Here is a 19,176-nt window from a genome sequence, read left to right as displayed (position 1 = left end):
GAGTACGCTCCAGTTCCCGCTATTATTATTATATGAACCTTACCTAGTTCTACTCTGTGCTTCAGGTATGGTAGGTAGGGCATGTAGGTATTTATAATGCTATAGTTTGGTAAACAAGTCACAGATTTTATCTATGTATAGGTATATAGGTACTATACAATATTCTCTTGTACAATATTGCCTTACCTATACTATACTAATATGAGTTTTTGTCCTACGTATTATAGGTAACTGAATGGTAAATATGCTGACGGCTCACATGATGGTAAGTGATAATTGCTGTGTATGAAAAAATATCAGATACAACGAACAAAAGTGAGTTCAAGTGCAGGGCTCCGAGGCACTCCAACCCCGAAAAAACTTATAGAGCGGCTGAAGGCTTACTTCTACCACAGATAATACTTATAATAACGGATTAGATTTCAGTCTGCGGGCAACGCGGGCTAAATCTAAAGGTAATTATAAAAAGTTTACACGTGACCACAGAAAATGTCTTAATAAATTTTATTTATAAATGCATCTAACTCCATAAATATTAAACAGGAGTGCCAATTTTACAGATTAAAGCACATGAAAGATTTAGTTTGAAACATGGGAATGGGTGATTTATCAATTACATTGATTTGTTGATATTAGATATCTTAATTTATACGTAATATTATAGAACAACGATATTTATGGAGCTGATTGCAAATTCGCAATATTATGAATTTATTTATATATGTTTCACAATAGGTAAGTATATAATATATTATATTTTTTTATATTTTTCTAACTATACTTCTTAGTTTTTATATTAGGTACTATTGTGTGATTACTATTACATTTTGTCAATATCTCTATATAATTTTATTTTCGTACTATAAAAGTTTTTTTTTAAGTAAAACGCATTTTATTTATTGCAGTTTTAAATATTTTTAAAATATATAACAGTAATAAGAAAAAGTGTGTAAATAAATAATGTGTTATCAAATACTATATTTTACGTAAAATATATCTGCTTTTACTATTATGTATGTACATAGGTTTATCTAAGTATATATCGTAATTGTAAATAACATAATTATATAGCAACGTTGATAGAATTTATGTAATGTTCAAACATAAAGGAGTAGTGTAAAAGTTTAACACTCAATAAAAAAACAATCTGTCTATATACATATATTTATTTACATGCAGCGAAATAACTATGGTATGAGTTAATTAAACTTCCACCTTAATTAAACGCCCCGGCTTCGTACGCTGCAATGTTACAATACCACATTTCAAATCTTTGAACTTTTCGATTTTTCTGCACCATAATATGTATATATTATTTATATAAATATTCTTAAATCACTGTAACTATTGCTGTAAACTGTATTAAAATCTGTTGAGCAGATAGCGGAAGCGAATTATAAACTATGTAAAGATATCTGATGGATATTACTGTTACTTTTACATTACTCCAGTTAGAATGCTCTTCTTTAAAATTAGTGCAATTATTTGACTTTTATATATAATATATATGTATATATAGAAATATTAATATGTATATATGTTTAACGTCGTGTTTAATGTCTTATATTAATTGACCACACCTACTTGGCAGTTGAATAATCTTTATCGTGGACTTAGTACATTTAATAAGTGATTTATCTGGAACATCTGGGAATTAAATCTACGTATCGTTTCTTTAATTCCTACTTATTACACCCTACAACAAAAGTATAATAATATAGCAACAAATTTAATTTATAATATAAGCGTATATAATATACTCTTTCGAAAACCATTAATTACATTTTAAACGGATTTATACATGTATAATTATCTTTAAATATACATCAATACCTTTTTATTTATATATATAATTAATTTTATAATAATTCGTACAAAACAAAGGTTCCCTTTTGGTTAATAAAGCGTATCTTTTAAAGGAATCGTACCCTAAAGTTATATATTAGATTAATTTAAAAGGATATGGACATTCGTTCCTTTTCAATCGTTTACAATTCCATAGGATCCATTACCATCTTTTATTTCGTGTAATTCTATCACCCTTTTCTCCTTATCTAGTAAATACTTTAATAATTTCAAAGCTAAAAAAATATATGCTTGGGATTATTAAAAAAACAGCTTAGAAATTTCGTATTTGGCGAGAATAATACTTTAACGCTTGCCAATAAACGAGCTTAGATTTGTATAAGTACCTCAATTGATGGTACAGTACAGAAAAGCTGGGTACCTAGCGCAATTTTTTATACTATATTGCTGGCAAACAATATACGCATACGGCTCATCTAATGGTAAATGGTTACCGTAGCTTATGGACACCAGAGGTACGAGTATATACATATGTCGTAGCGCGATTTGTTTTGTATTTCATTAATTTTCACAGGTAGTTTATAGGTAAAGTATATTAAATACAACGCGATTTCATTTTGAATACAGCCATGGTAGCTAGGTCCTGCTACAAAATGTCATTGTTTCACACCATAACACAGATTCATAGAATGTACCCTATTTGCATTGTAAAATTAAAGAAAAGGTACACAACAATATATGTATAAAGTAAGAATTATATAAATATTACACAACAAAGTGAGATTATTGATTAAAACAATCTTAACAAAGTAACCTTAGAATAGCAGATGTATAGTAGAACAGTTACCTAGGTAATAAGAAAATACTACTGGAAAGAAGACAGAAAATAATATTATATTAGCAATGGTGGTAACCCCAATAACAGTGAACTCTACGGTCTACGGCGTAGCAAGCGCTTATTAGTCTCACAAAAATATTATTTTTAATAATTTAATTAGCATTGGTTAGTCAATGTTTGCATGCCAAAACAATGGCGAGATATGAGGACTATTTTCCTGATACTAATATTCTTTGAATATTTATTTCATATTTCAAGCAAATAAATAAATTTTTATTTTTATTTTATTTTTATTAATATGCACTACTGTCTACAATATTCGAATGTGTATAGATCCGAAGTGATTGTTTAGTTAACTAATGTGTAAAACTAATTGTATCTGATACAATTGGCAGTTACGTCATTCAAATAAACATAATTGTTGCGTTTCATTCGTAGCAATTGAAATGACTGTGAGGTCTACAGCCTACGCTGTAGTACAGCTACCGATCCTACGGATTACATCGCGTAGTACAGTAAATAGTGGTCGCCCAGTGGTCGGAGCACGACCACAATTAATTTAAATTAGAAGTTTTGACATTATTAAGGTTCTAACGATAATATATTTTTATAGTCAGAGGTACAGGTAGTCGCACAGGCAATCAATAAAAAAGTATATGTGCGTGTGTGTGTCAAATACATATAGTGTATGTAATGTTTTTTTATTGGTTTAATGTATTTTATACATAATTTAAAAATAAATATTGGTATTCTGCACTTTTTCTTTATAATAAATGTGCTAAATTTAATACTCCTCCATCCGCGCAATTTTGTAAAGTTGCAAAGTATCTCTTCAGGTATTAATATAATAATAATATAAGGACGCGTAGTATAAAGTCAAGCTAAATGTAGAATCAATATTTCTATCAATCTCAAATTATAACTCGCTTTGTAGTTTGGTAATTTAGTTCAAGAATGTAGTAATACTAATAAAATAAATAAAAGTAGAGTCAGTGTCGGAGAAATTGTAGAGTAGACGTTTGTCTTTGTACAACTAAGGTGGTTTTGAAACTCTAGATATATAGAAGTACCTAGCTACTTTCAGACTAAAATTACGAGAAACATATAATATAGGTACAACTCAAAAAGCCGCAAAATAATTTACATAATTTACATCGTTTTTAACTCAGATGAGTATAAACCATACTACAAAAAACCTTAGGTATATTTTTGTTGTATAGGCCTCTGCCTAGTGACATATTTTTCTATGTAGGGTAATAGTAATAGGGTGTACTGGGTGAAAGGGAAAATGAAAATTAAATATTGTTAACCAAATTAAACACTTGATGTGGCTTGCTGACTGCTATGATCCGACACCATGGAGTTCAGGTCCGAATCTCGAAGCGTTGGTGGGGTGCCGAATGGGAAGTCCTGGAATTAAATAATATATGAGTCAGAATTTTTCATATCTTCAAAGGTTCAGTCGATAGTTATTAGGTTTATTTTTGTGTCGATTCCATATAATATATTATTGAGTTAGGTGTTATTTTTCCAGAAGTTTATTCTACTAATACTGTATCAGAAATATTAATCAACATATTTCTGATACAGTATTAGTGGAATATACTTCTGGAAAAATATTAATAATTTCAGTTCAGGCTAGGTTAGAAGTATTGCAATATGCATGTAAATTTTATTAGGTATGTTTTGTAGGTGAAGGACGAGATTCTTAGTAATGAAGAATTTGTGACCCCATTGCTAGTACATTGCCAGCAATATAGTACCTACTACATATTTTTTTATAGGGTTTCCTTACTTACGTTATTGTATGTACACTGCGAAAGTCGTGACATCATTAGAATGTAGTGATTAAATGAAGAATAATTTGTATTCAACCTGTGTGTTACTGGAAGGAATGTATAACATACATAATTTACCTTGTAAGTAGGTAGGTACGTAACATATACATATAATCATTTTATGCATAAAGGTGAGAGAACTTGACAATGACTAATGAAAAGAATACACTGCACCAACTTCAAATAATGGGATAAAGGGATACGATGATGTAATAATTAGGCACTTACCTATAATTTCCCTAAACAGGTATAAACAATAATTACCACCTTATACGACATTGCACTGACACAATGGAAACAGGGGTCGGTGGGGTAAACGACTCACTTTTCAAACTTCAGGTGACCTATTCCTCGGGTTCCACCGGGGGCCCAAATAATAATTTAGATTTAAAGCCAAATTCAATTGTGAGTTGTGGTCCCTGGCAGAGGCCGAGATGACGCTACGATGAAGAATATAAATTGTGTTAAATATTAACTAAAGTACAGGAGAAGATGACAAAATCCGAATAAAATTTCAATTAAAAGCTGCATAATAAAAAAAGTGCGATAACTACATATTTATAAATAAAAATCTACGTAATAACTAAAATTAATATAAATAGTGTGTAATGTAAATTAAATTGCATTAAATAAGTCATCATATTATACAATATTATGTACAGAGATTTACAGATATTCATGTACCTAAAACCTTTCTATTGTTTGAAATAAAGACAATATTAAGCATTTTACATGTCGTGGTTAAACCCCTCATTCGACCGCCGTCGACGATAGAGGGCGAGTGCAGACGGCACTACAAACTACGGCACCACTGGCTGAAAGCCAGCTCCTGCCTGACGGTACAACTTCAGTCTCAAGGCACCGCTAAGGAGTTAGAACCGAATCGTCGTAATGTCAATCGTCGGTAGGTTGTTAAGGTATGTGTCATCATGTCATACCTGTGCGGGTAGCGTGCGTGGCGCAGGCGGCGCGGGCGGAGGCGCACGAGGCGCCCGTGGAGAAGCGCACTCGGCGCACTCGGCCGCCGCGCTCGCTGCACCGGCCGCGCTCCGTGTCGATCGCCGAGACCACGACTCCGGCATGCATCTATTGTCACAATTACTTATTTTGTCTCATTTTTGTCAGTTTTTTTTTCTGATATGTCTTGGCAAATGGCGAAACATGTTCGGGAAACGAGTAGGCGGAATTTTAGTTGGAACGGATTTTTTTGACAGAATTATGATCGGACTGATAATTATATACCGTCATTATATGAAACAACTCCGTTTGAGTACAACCTTAATAAGCACACATGCCGCCAGATTACTGTCTTGTTTGTAAACTTTTGTCCCAAATACCCCAGAATTCACTTTGAGTCTTGAATGAAATTTAGCTATTCTACAGTAACCAGGACGAAACTCTACACCCTTAAAATTTAAAATATTTACATATATTATAATCTGAATTCTAAACAACCAAATCGACTCACGCATGATGTACTATGTGAGCGCATGGCAGTGATGCGAGCGGTTCGGGCTGTTCTGCAAGAGGTTCGCGACAACGGGCGCACGCGGGCGCCGCCCACGCCGCCGCCGCGCGTTTCTGTCGTGCCGCCGCGTTGTTATCGCCCAGAGCCGTGTAGATCTCCGCAAGCCTTAGTCGTACACGGCGTACTAGCATCTGATGTAGAATGTTCTTTATTATGCATCGATTTGTTTTATTACTAGTTTCCGGTTGCAACTTCGTTCTGACTAAATTGATTGGGATAAAAGCCAATGTCTCCATCACAAAAGTTATATATATGAGAACAACCAACGAGAAGGTCCATCCAAGACTATTATATCTTTCTTTCTTATATATGATTAAATTCATGACGATTGGTTTTAGGCGTAAAAACATACGAAATATTAATTTCATTTGTCACTTGGGATAATAATTATAATCTAACTCTTTATTGCGCAATTAAAAAATACGTGCCAAAAGGCGATTTTATCGCTAAAACAACATGGGGAACACTACTAGTCACTATTATTGCACTCTGCTTTCATATTTACTCGGCTTATCTATCATTCTTTAGAATGTGAGTGGGAATCTAATAACTAATATTCTTTTATATACTTGATAAAATGTAAGAATTTCATTAATCTGTATACGCGTATCTATTAAACCTTATTTTTTTCAGTAAAGTTTGTTATTTTGTAGTCGTGACGTGGCTCACCTTAGCACCAACTGAAGTAGCGACCTCCAGTAATCTAGTGTTGAACTCCAATGGTCTACAATTGCAGATCCTGCCCTGCAGGCGCAATGCCTCCAGACACCGCGCGGCGCCGTCCATAGCTTCCATTTGGGCGAGCCTGTCACCAAGTGCCTGGCCAGCCCCCATTGCTACTTCGTAATGCCTTAAATATGGTAAAAAGGTTCAAATTAATATTCAAATTCCAAAGTCATTTAGGCAGGATATTTTAACCGCTTATGAACGTATTTTTTTTTATATGTATTATCATTTTTCCCTACCGTCCAGTTCAGTATTTAGATTCAATTGAGAACTGGCAGAAAAGTAAATTTCTAATTTTATTTATAAATAAGCCAGTTTATTTACAATGTATATTTATATAGGTGTCTATATCTAACATTAAAGGCAAATCCCGTTCATAAACAACTATTGCCATGGACGCTCGTTTTTGAAGTAATCGTTTAGTGAGTAATAGGCTTTGCCTTTAAGGTTCGATTACTAACACTGTACAAACATTTGTATTTATGAGTATGATTGTTTGTATCAGTCTGAGTGTTTTATATGTATATTATAACCATTGCCATGCATGCTCGTCATTGAAGTAATCGTTTAGTCAGTAATAATAGGCTTTGCTCGAAGGTTCGATTACTCGCACGGTTCGATTGCAAACATCTTTATTAATGAGTATGATTGTTTATATCAGTCTGTTTTCTTTGTACATTACGTATGTTTGTACTAAATAAATATGTACATAAAGAAATAGATTATTTAGGATAAGTACGTACCTAAGCGCCTTTCCAACATCACACTTCCGTCTGTACACGTCGCCGGCTATTCTTACTGCACGTGCATAGCATCCCTGGTCACCAGCCACCGCCGCCAGACGCAGTGCCTCCTGTTAATATCCAAATTATAATCTATGTATAATATGTATGTATTTACAAATAAAAATCTATGTATATGTACTCGTATCAGTTATCTAGTACCCATAACACAAGCTTCAGCTAGCTTAACTAGGGTCTAGATGCCACTGTGCGAATTGTCCTGAGATTATTATTATTATTAAATTAAATGATCTCTATTCATGTAGCCTGTAATAATATTTAAAAGGAGTTAATAACGGCCTAGGTGGTCAAGTGGTTTAACACACTGCGTTACTTCCAATGGTGGCAGGTACGATACCTCGCAAAGTTCAAAAATTTGTATTCATGAGTCTGACTATTAGTATTGCGGCCTGGATGTGGATGGTGGAGATGGATCCATACGAGTACTATGTATTTAAGTAGCAGTTATCTAGTACATATGATACAAAATCTGTTTAGCTTGGACTAGATGGCAGTGTGATTTGTTTAGGATAATAATAATTATTATTATAATAAACTCTTATGATAAATAAGATTTGATACAGTAATTTCAGTAGAATATGACGAGAAAAACTGGTATAAAAGTCTGTCCTTACTCATCCCTCTTCATATGAAATTGTGTATAATTACACTGATTCATGTTTAAATTAATCTTGATTCACCAGAGGGAAACTTTGTCCAAGGTGGATTGAGCGGGTAACTATGTCTCTCTCCGATTTTACTGATAACGTGTTTTATTAACTGTTTTAGTTACTAGATAGGATGAGGTTAAACAGTGAAATGACAAGACGCGGACAACTATTTACTCTACAATTCGCAGGGCTTTTTCTTCCACAGCAACAATCACGGCAGCCTGCCAAAAATAATCTTCTATATACACTGAAAAATATAGAATGACGATCACTGAAACTTAGTTGAAGAAGGAAAGAAAAATATAATAAGAACTTGTGCAAGTTGAAATCGACGGTTATATCTGCGTTGCCAGCCTTGTGTACATAGACTACAGTAAGTACATCTGTGGCAGTAGACTAACATTGCAATAGTCGTGTGCGTCACCCAGTTCGCCTCTGGCTCGTAAAGCGGCCGCCATCTGCAGCAGCGCGGTGCGGTGGTGGCGAGTGTTGAGGTCAACAGTGCGCGGTGTCCGGCCGAGGTCGCATGCACGGGCAGCACACGCTACAGCACGCTCTGCATCGCGTAGTCGGCGCCATAGCTCTGACAGGCCCACGTACACCTTGATAAGAGTTAATACTTCGTTATATTATGTTATTTCCATATATATATAACATAATTCTATATTATATATGGTCAATAGGGCGCGTAACCAAAATAAAAGCGCGCCACTGATTTTCATTCATAAAAACTATTAATGTCGTTACATATTCCTCTTTTATGATAGAGCTGATAACAGCTGTTATTAAGGTTGTCTTTTATCGTAATTGTAGTTTACATAACACCTATGAACTCATTTTTCTCGAAAATGGGTTCAAAGGTCTTATGTAAACGGTACTTTCATAGTCTTTCTGACTAACCTGTATAATATATTATGTTTGTAATCAAGTTACGAAATAGAAATTTAAATAATCTTTATTCAAATAAACTTTATAGAAGCACTTTTGATTAGTCATAGTTTTTAATTTTACATTCGGAATACTCATCACAAGAAAAATGAGCAAGAAACTTGCATATTGTTCTAAGTAAATACATATTAACAACGAATACGCATGCGACAATCAACATAGAACCCGATATGCACACAATATTTGTGCGGATACGGACGGCCGTATGTTGACCTCTGACACAATATATAATTATTACGGTTAACGGGATTTAGCAAGTGAAGAGATTCACTGGCCCTGTGCAATTTGTAAACTTATAAAGTAGTTTTTCCTAATTATTATCTCCTGAATAATAAACACAGACATGAAAATAATAGGTTAAGAAAGCCGAAATCTACAACAGGTTGATTTTATAAAGTACTAGCTACTCGCCCCGGCTTCGCACGGGTGTACAGGTATTATATATATAAACCTTCCTCTAGAATCACTATATCTATTAAAAATAATCCATTGTGTAGTTTTAAATATTTAAGCATATACAGCGACAGTGACTTTATTTTATTCTATGTAATAAAGCATCATCATTAAGATTTTGTTTAAATTTTCATTGGAAAGGAAAGTGTACGAGTATAATGCCGCACAGGTAAACCGCTGGAGATAGTACTCTATAATTAGTATAATTAATTCATTAAAAATCTAATTAAGGAGGAATCTTTTAAAGCATAATACCACCATCTTTATTAAGACACGTACGGAACTGAGCGACAATTTCCATGATGCATGATCCACCAAGCCGTACCTGAAGCAACAACGTGTTATCGTTCTGACCCTGTGCAACCGCCAACGCCTTTTGAAACCCGTCCATCGCTTTGGAAAACGCCCCCAACTCCAAGCTCACGGCCGCTACTGTGAGGTGAACGCAGCCTGCCGTTGAACCACCACCGCAATCATTATAGAGAGCATGGCGAGCATACGACAGAGCCCTAAGGAAAAACAATTATGATTTATAATAAAAGTAACTCACAGTACAAATAGTAGATGAATATTAAAAATGGTAGACCATTTTAGGTTTATTGTGAGCAAGGTTGTCTACGCACCCAACGCACCGCTACCGTACTTGCCACTTCTTGTCCGACCGGCTCCGATACTTACCACTTACTTAATAATCTTACCATTCTAATCTAATTTTATATACTTTTATCTTCTATCATATATAATAGTTTTCATATTATACATATTAATCACAGTCCGCTGGTTTCATTGACTGTCAGTGGTCTTATCTCTGAAAGAAATCTCTTTCAGTTTCAATCAGCCAACCACTGTGACTTCGGTGGTAATGATTATTTATATACTATTAGTATGTAATATTATGTATGTTATCTGTGCTATTAGCTACTCGCCCCGGCATAGCATCGTACATGTATCTATACATATAAATAAAATTGGAGTGTCTGTTTGTAATATTGAAATAAGCGTTTTTTACTACATGAATATGAATATAAATGCGGTATATCCACCAAAATAACATTTTTTGTCTGTCTGTTTGTTCCGGCTAATCTCTAAAATGGCTGGACCGATTTTGACGGGACTTTTATTGGCAGGTAGCTGATGTAATAAGAAGTAACTTAGGCACTTTTATTTTAGAAAAATAAAGTTAAATTCCACGCGGACGAAGTCGCGGGTACTGCTAGTTATACATATAATAAACCTTACTCTTGAATCACTCTATCTATTGCTAAAAATCCGTTGTGTTATTTAAAAGGTCTAAGCGACTTCATTTTGTATTATGTACAGATTGAAATACTTTTACGACTATTAGTACAGATAGAATAGTCAGAGCTATCATGCTATATACATGTATATATATTATATAAAATATATTTACTAATACTTAAGATACAATATGAAGCTACCAGGACTACGTTATGATGAATTGAAAATGATCGCTAATAAATAAGGAAACTTTTCATTATTTTTAAATATTTAATTCATATAATTAATTATACTGACCTGTCTAGACCACCCAAGGTTTGGTGAGCACGCGCCAAATTCAGATATGCCTCCGCCCGCATTGGTGCCGAGTCTAACTCCTCGGATATACCAAGCTGACGATTGGCGAACTCCAGAGATTCTCTGTGTTAATAGAAACAAATATTAATGTATTATATATTAATTGATTAAAGTCCTTAATTTCCTTTACCCCACAGCAATTAAAAGTATAAATAATATATCTATCACCGCTGTAAAAGATATTAGAACGCTGTTTGCAATAAGCAATGTCCTTTAATATGAAAATCACTAGGAATACTAAAATATTATGCCTTCGTACCCAGTAATTCAATAATCATTGATCAATCTCCTTGCTTTTCAACAGAAGCTTCAAAAAGCAAGCCATTTGACGGTAGAAACTTGTGAAATAGAAGAGGATCAAAACAGATGACTTTTCACAATTCACAACGTCGACACTATGGTTGTAATGTGTGGCTAAATCTACCTTTAAAAATATATATAGACTTTGTCAATGGATAGAAATCCTACCACGCCAATTTCCAACAACTCACCTGCTTATATAATAGTATCCATACTGATTGCAGATAGCCAAATTAAAAAAAAACCTTTATAAATATATACTTGCCTGTACTTCCCAAAATCCATGTACGCCTGGTACAAGTGTCCAAGCAGCGTGAACTTGTCCGTACGATGTCGGATGCCACGGAGGGCGGACAGCCATATCTTCACTGCTAGCCGTTGTTCATTCTGACCGTAGAGTCTTACTCCACGATCGATCTGTTTCACGTCATACTCTTTCAACTTCTAAAGTCCTTGCATTAGATAATTTAATTGGAAAGAATAAGTTTGTTTGTCTGCAACACTATCAACATTGACTTCATTTATCACTAATCTATGAGTTAAAAATCTGCGTACCTTTTCGTTGTGGATTTTAATGAAATGTGCTTGTGTGAACGTTTGTATACAATAAATAGTATCAAAAAACTATGTAGACATTTAAATCTTAGTTGTCGTCATTATTGAGATATGGTTCCAGGAAAAGTTGTAGAACGCAAGTTGTTCATTTTCCTTTCTGACTAACCCTATATAAGGCTTAATGAATATTCATTCCGTACTAAACAGTTCATACATTGCCATAATCGAAGAAAATGTTAAGGAACTTGTGGCGAAGAATACATCATTTAATAATAATAATACCCCTGGACAGTTCACACAACGTCATCTCGTCCCAAAGTAAGCAATGCTTGTGTTATGGGTACAAGACAACTTATATAAATACTTAGATTTAAATACATACACAATATACATAGAAAAAACCCAAGTCGATACAAACAGTCATACTCATGAATACAAATGTTTGTACCGTTCAAGGAATCGACCATCGGAAGTAAAGCGGTGTGCTAAACCGGTATACCACCGCGGCCGTCAAATTAATATTATACAGAATACTAAATATATCTGCTCTACCTTTCTTCTGGCTAGATACTGGTCCAGCCTGGATCGGCAAGCACGGAAACAGTCAAGCAACCCAGCGGTGGGAGGGCGGTGAGCTGGTCCAAATCTGGAGCCCCACCGTAGAGCCCCATTGCGCAGGTCTCCCCCTGTGTAATCCTCAGAGAATGGGTAAACTTCTGGAAAAGTGTAAGTCAGAATTCGAGTTGTAGATTTGATGTGTTTGAATTTAAGTGATATAATTCTTAAATAGTTATTTTGACGAACTTGAAATGAAATGAAGTGGCTCAAATGGAATTCGCAATGAATGTTTAAAATAAATATGTAAACAATTATTACACCAAAGTTATGACATTTTCAAACTATTTGCTTGAACTCTGTAACTTGCTATTTGGATAAATAGAGTATTACTTACTTAATGCATTTCTTCGTTACTTTAATACTGCCATGATATTAATTTTTAACATTGCATTTCAAGCGTAGTTTAATTTTTTTGGAAAAAACATACCATTTTATTATGATAGGAAATTAAATTTAATATCATGGATAATTCACTTCCGAAGGCGACAGCATAAGAGATTGTAAAATGTGATGTGGAATGTGTAACTGAGTAGGTAATGGAAGACTTATGTTGTGAGAATAACCTGGCTGCTCATCTATATGGTGTCGCGACGGGTCAGGTGAGCTGAGCAGTCGCGTCGCCGACAACTGGTGAGCCGGCACCCCGCTGTAATAAAAATATTATATAAAATAATAATCATATTTCGCAGTAATAATATTAGCTGTTATACGAGATTTAATAAGTTTAGTATATTTATATAGTGTGTAGCGCGGTAGTTATCACCTCACCACTGTAGCATTATATATGATGTGATTAGGTTTCGCTACATAATATATTGTAATAAAAAATAAGAGTGTTATTGTCGTATATGGGTAGTGAGTATACTGGTAAGTGTACTATTTATTGTACATTAGTAAGTTTATTTGATAATGTGCTACATGGCGTATTATTTACGCGTACATTCGACGCGGAGTCGGGACGTAGACTTATTTACATTGAACTTGAAAATCTATGTTAGTGGAGACGTAAACTAATGGAAGGGTCTCAAGTGTTGACAGGAATATTACAAATGTAGGGACACCTTAATAGAGAAATATTTGCTATTCCAAACCACCTGATAGTATCTATTGTAGAAAATTTGAATAAATATTAAATATATTAATAAATATTAACTGACCCGAGGAAGTCGCGCGACTCTATAGAGTCCCATGACATGTTCCGCGGGTGTAGGCGACAGCGTCACCTGGCCGTTGGGTGCATCGCGTCTAGCTCGCTCGCACACCGCGCCGCCGCACTAAATGTGAGCGAAACAAAACATATATATATTTGTTCAGTATCAAATGATTATTATTAAATTAGGACATTTCAATAATTATTTTGTTGGGATAGTGTCACTCACTACTAGCTATGCCATGCTGTGTTAGATTGACTGGTAGAGATCTCTTTTAAAGGTAAGTCCACCTTTGCTCACTTTGTCTATAATTAAGTTTATTTCAAAGTTCAGTACAGAATATGTACTAAGAGTGTGACAATAATCACATACTTTATTGTGACTGTATTACATTAAACATTCCTAATAAAAAGTCAAACAGTTGAAATTTTATTAAATCAAATTCAATACCGTTTATTTATCTATGACAGTAACTGATACGTGCAATTGCATCAGAAGCTCGTACAGGACATTATTTTTCTCATTTTTGTAATAATTTTTATGGACGCTCCGCTCCTATAGATCGTTGCGTGTTGTTACGTAACCTATAAACTTTTCGATAAATGAGTTATCCAACGCTAAAAAATGTTTTAAAATCGTATCAATAGTTCCTGACATTAGCAATACATAGCATGTCCATTTTATTAATGTTTTTGACTGTACAATTCAATTCAACTGGCTACTTAATCATAAAACCTTCTAAGGTAACAGTTGCAAAATTCTAAAATTTATGTAACTTTCAGACAAATTAAAAATTTTCATATGATTAGATGTTTTTTCTATTTCACTTAAACGGGTTTTAAGTAATAGTTTGCAGTATCTTCATAAAAAATGAAGGAATGAGAGTCCATAAAATTATTGTCTATACGGTTTTTATCGGTATTTAAACCGTTATTCTTTTATTAAAGTCAATGGAAATTAAATTGGGAACGATGGATCAGCAGTTTCCGTCAACTTTTAATTGCTCGGATTAAACGAATTTACCAACAAAATACAATTTCAGTTATAAATTATATTTAAACTTTTTTAAACACAATTTAACATAATAGCGGAAAATAAATCGATCCTTTTTGTACTATAATTTTAACATGATTATTAAGCATCGTAGAACTAGTGGATTACAACACCGACTTAGACTTGTTAATCTGTTAGATACATAAAAATATTTTGTGTAAATTTTTATATTTGATTGTATCTCTGATAATAATAATAACAATAACCGTGGACAATTCACACAGCGATATCTCATCTCAAGCTAAGGAGAGCTTGTGTTATGGGTACTAGACAACGGATAGAAATACTTTTTTTTTTTTGTAAATGCATACATACTTAGAAACCGTATAGACAAATACAAACAATCCTACTCATGGATACAAATGTTTGTAGCGTGGGAAGAATTGAATCTACGACCATCGGAAGTAAAACGGTGTGTGGTTTAACCATAAGACCGCCGGGGTCATCAATAGAAATACTAACAAAACGAAGTATCAACAAGAAGCAAAAGTGCAACGCAAACTATATATACATACCTAAATCAGGCGGTGTCTGGCGGACCTAGAATCAATATAGGATCCATATCGAGGTCATCAGCGCTAACGAGGCCCTCCATTTACGCACGTTTCATTACCTGTAGACACAGAAAAAATCCTTTTTTTTCTATGCAACAATACCTACTGACAATCAATCTGACGGTAACATGGTAAGTCGTAACCATTCTATACACATAAAGAGCGTAACATAGGTACATTCGTCCATCATCGTCCATCGTCCAACCATCAAGCTGGAGTTGTCCTACAGCTGTTCCAAAAGTCCTCCCGTTTGTTTAGAGTGCCATTTGCCACTCGCCGTCTATCGTGCAGAAGGGTACAAACCTGCCCTATCGTTCGGTGAAGCTGTAAAGCCCAACAGCATCAGTACAGTTCGGAAAAGTCATCATGTGAAACCTGTGTTTCCCTTCATGCGTTGCCATTCTGAAGTATTAAAAATTTATGCTTGTAAATGCACTGTCACATATCACTCTTCAACCGAACTGTAGTTTCAAAGCTGTTTTGCGACAATTTTTTTTTTGGGCGGACTTTCATTTTTATGCTTTTATATTAATATTTATTGACATATTTAAATTAATATAATATTATATACATACCTGTAGACAGCAGAAAGTATCGACATTCTTTAGTTGCATTTAAAATTGAAGATATTACACAAAACGATACATATTAATACTACTAATGAAAAGGGTCGCACCTTTCTTAGTATTAAAGTTGCGCAATGAAATTTAATGTTGGTAGAATACTAAGTAGAGAGGATTCGTCTATTTCGATACTTTGAAGAATAATTAATATTACACTTAAGCACTGATTCTAATTCGAATATTTAGTGTTACACCATCAAAGAATCACTCTTAAAATTCCAAACTAAAATGGCTCTAAGTACAATATCGCTGAGATAAATTCTAAGTAGGTAACCGTGTAATAATATCTAGCGTACAGATGCGACCTAGGTCATATCTAGGTAGGTGACATCCTAAAATTAGGTCATAACTCAGTTTTAGGTATTTTTATCACAAACGATAAAAAAAAAATAAGAATAGTCTAGTTTTTTCTATCCATGTGGACATTTTGAATTAAGAACATTTATTTTCGGACGTAAGTATATACTAGTAAGTACAACCTTAAATATGTTTTCTATTTAAAATTGTGAAAGGAGGTTTTAATGCAGCAAAATTAAAAGGAATGTCTATTAACTTTTTAATTTAGTTATATAAAAGGTTAGCATTTTCAAAAATAGAACAGTTTTTAAAATAAGAACACGAAAAATCGTTATGTACACTTACCTACAACTGATCCATCGAGGAATGTGACCCACTGTTTTGGTTTTCTGCTGTTGTTCCACGTCACATCAAAGGTATTGTGTTTTTCACGTAGATTTTCTTATATTTTAATAGTTTTGTTTTCCACGGTTATCGTATATTGTTAATTTAATGGCGCAGATGTCCTTGTTGCGGATCACACCCCAATCAACGGGGGATGTTGTGTTCGGGGCTATAGGCATGCGTAGAGTCGGCAGTTCTTGTTTTTTTTACAATGAACACAGATGTAGTTGGCCTGTTTGAAGTATAATAGTAAGTAGAAATTAGAAATATCTTTCTTTTTTTTCGATGTATCAAAAATATCGGTGAAATAGAAAAAAAAAACGAGTAAATTTCTTATAACCGTTAATTTAAGTTCATTAAATAAGTTATCGGCTTTAGTAATCTTAGATATGTATAAAATAATATTAAAAAATATTCATTCTTTGACATTTTTTTTTATTTCTGAAACATGATTGGTACGTTTTTTTATAGTATAGTGCGCATGATGCATGTGACTTCTTATGACCACTGACGAGATTTTATATGCCAAACAGTCTGTCTATCCATTTCGTATAGGCTAACAATACTTATAAACTTTGTTAATATAAATACAATATACATTATCCGGCATTACGATTAGTGTAAAATTGTTTTCGGTTACAATGGTGGTTACTATTTTCTAATAACAAAAACCTGCAAATTTTCTCAATGACGTCAGAAAACCCAATATTTTTTTATACGGCGACTCAACGCAATGCTGTGTGCCGGCCAGCATCCCTCCACCTACATAGAGTCGCACCGCGCGCGCGCGCCCCTCCACTCCATCCCAGTGCTGTGACGCCATGTTGCTGTCACGTTACTATTTGTCACGCTGTAAAAATTGTGTAACTATGATTTTATTACAATAGCACATTATTTTTTTTATTATATACATTATTATAAAGTAAGAAAATGTAGCCCCCTAGTAACCCCTAATCAAAAAATAAATCATAGTTAACTACCATCTCGTTCACGTCAGCTGTTTAAACAAAAAATAACGCATCATAATCGGTTGATTCGTTTAGGACCTTCACAATGCCATAGACATATAGACAAGTCAAACTTATAATACTCATCTTTTGACGAGATTACCGAAAATATTAATCCTTTGTTTATTTATCCAACAAAAAGTACGTGAGAGATACAGGTTCGAATCCTGTCAGATCATGCTGGTATGGGATATGGTTGGTATATTTTAACCGAGATCGGTGATGCTACTTTTAAGGATATGTTGCCTTCTAAACTTAATTATAAAATGAATTTATTCATGCAGATACTTATTACTAGTAGCTTAGCAGTAGCTTAATACTTACAGACATTTACTTATTTAGTCACACGGCCAGCATAACGTATATGTACATGAAACCTCTTTTTGTAAGTCGGTACAAACTTTCGTAACTTTATGTGTCATCCGTTGGAGCAATTTTGATAAGGTTTGCTTAAATATGGCGTCCCTAATGATCATGGTCGTTATATAATGCGCGGCGAACTGCCAGTTGTACGAACTTACGTATCTAAACAACCGACTTGAAAACGAATACCTACATCTGAATTCACATTCTACTCTGATTAATTAATACATTTCAAAAAAATTATAAATAAATTAACACCGTGCCATCTAGTCTCACGGTAATCAGGGCTTGTGTTATAGCTACTGGACAACTAATATTCCATAAATATCCAGATTTTTTACATAGATACATAATATACATAGAAAACACCGACCAAACAAGATCGAAGACCGATACAAACAATCATATTCATGAATACAAATGATTGTACCGTGCGAGGAATTATATCGCAATGTAATATAGACGTATGAAGTTTTTTATTTGCTTTATAAGCTTCCTGTTAACATACAAACTCTCTCAGGAATATTATTTAGAAGAAAACTGCATGATTGATTTACAATGTGTTTTTATTCAATTAAAGAGTTTATAGAAAACTAAAGTGATAATTGATATCTGAGAACATTTAGATATACATACAAATTGACAAATATATATATATGATATAAAAACAAAAATTATATATATACAATCAGTAATTTAAAACTTAAAGATATATAAGCTTGATATACGCAGATTTTGCAAGGGCCATGTTTTCAATAACATCATATACCTACCTATGTAATGTACCGAAAAACTTTAACAAATAAAACTATAATGATTGTTATTGAAATAGGAAGCAAGCTGACGCCACACTCGATGGTAAGTTTCTTTTTATTCTGAAAATTTATTATAATTGCGTTGTCTTTCCCATTTTTCAAAGTTTAATTAGTAAACATACGTCTTTATCTTGGCAAAATTGAGTTTTTCAGTTACGTGCAATTCTAAAATAAACTTGTATAAAAAAAGTCTGACTAGTGTAAAACGTTGACATTAGTTTTTTTTTTAATGGTTGATAATGGAATGGTGTACCCGCCTGCGCTAACGGT

General features: G+C 33.8%; 1 protein-coding gene across 1 annotated transcript; it reads right to left on the bottom strand.

Annotated features, from left to right (window-relative positions):
- Positions 1-905: 905 nt before the first annotated feature.
- LOC131850701 (43 kDa receptor-associated protein of the synapse) lies at positions 906-15,430 on the bottom strand. Its single transcript, XM_059201025.1, has 13 exons — positions 15,379-15,430; positions 13,817-13,933; positions 13,223-13,305; positions 12,594-12,757; positions 11,752-11,903; positions 11,127-11,249; positions 9,916-10,099; positions 8,591-8,791; positions 7,480-7,589; positions 6,680-6,860; positions 5,951-6,141; positions 5,421-5,568; positions 906-4,054 (listed from the first exon to the last, which is right to left on the bottom strand). The coding sequence occupies exons 2-13, from the start codon at positions 13,852-13,854 to the stop codon at positions 3,959-3,961; spliced, it is 1,671 nt and encodes a 556-aa protein (XP_059057008.1). The 5' UTR covers positions 13,855-13,933; positions 15,379-15,430; the 3' UTR covers positions 906-3,958.
- Positions 15,431-19,176: the final 3,746 nt, after the last annotated feature.

The sequence above is a fragment of the Achroia grisella genome, unplaced genomic scaffold, assembly GCF_030625045.1.
Source record: "Achroia grisella isolate CSIRO2021 unplaced genomic scaffold, CSIRO_AGI_Agris_v1 utg114, whole genome shotgun sequence".
Taxonomy (NCBI): domain Eukaryota; kingdom Metazoa; phylum Arthropoda; class Insecta; order Lepidoptera; family Pyralidae; genus Achroia; species Achroia grisella.
Note: the sequence above shows the minus strand (reverse complement) of the source record. Positions and strands in the feature narration are given on the sequence as shown.

What these genes read in the sequence shown, in the direction of transcription:
- LOC131850701 (XM_059201025.1), bottom strand. Translation starts at nt 13,854, where the DNA reads ATGTCATGGGACTCTATAGAGTCGCGCGACTTCCTCGG. An exon ending in ACGCACACGACTATTGCAAT is followed by an intron (nt 7,590 to 8,590) that starts GTTAGTCTACTG and finishes GGATATTAACAG; the next exon opens with GAGGCACTGCGTCTGGCGGC. An exon ending in CACGCACGCTACCCGCACAG is followed by an intron (nt 4,055 to 5,420) that starts GTATGACATGAT and finishes ATTTAATTCCAG; the next exon opens with GACTTCCCATTCGGCACCCC.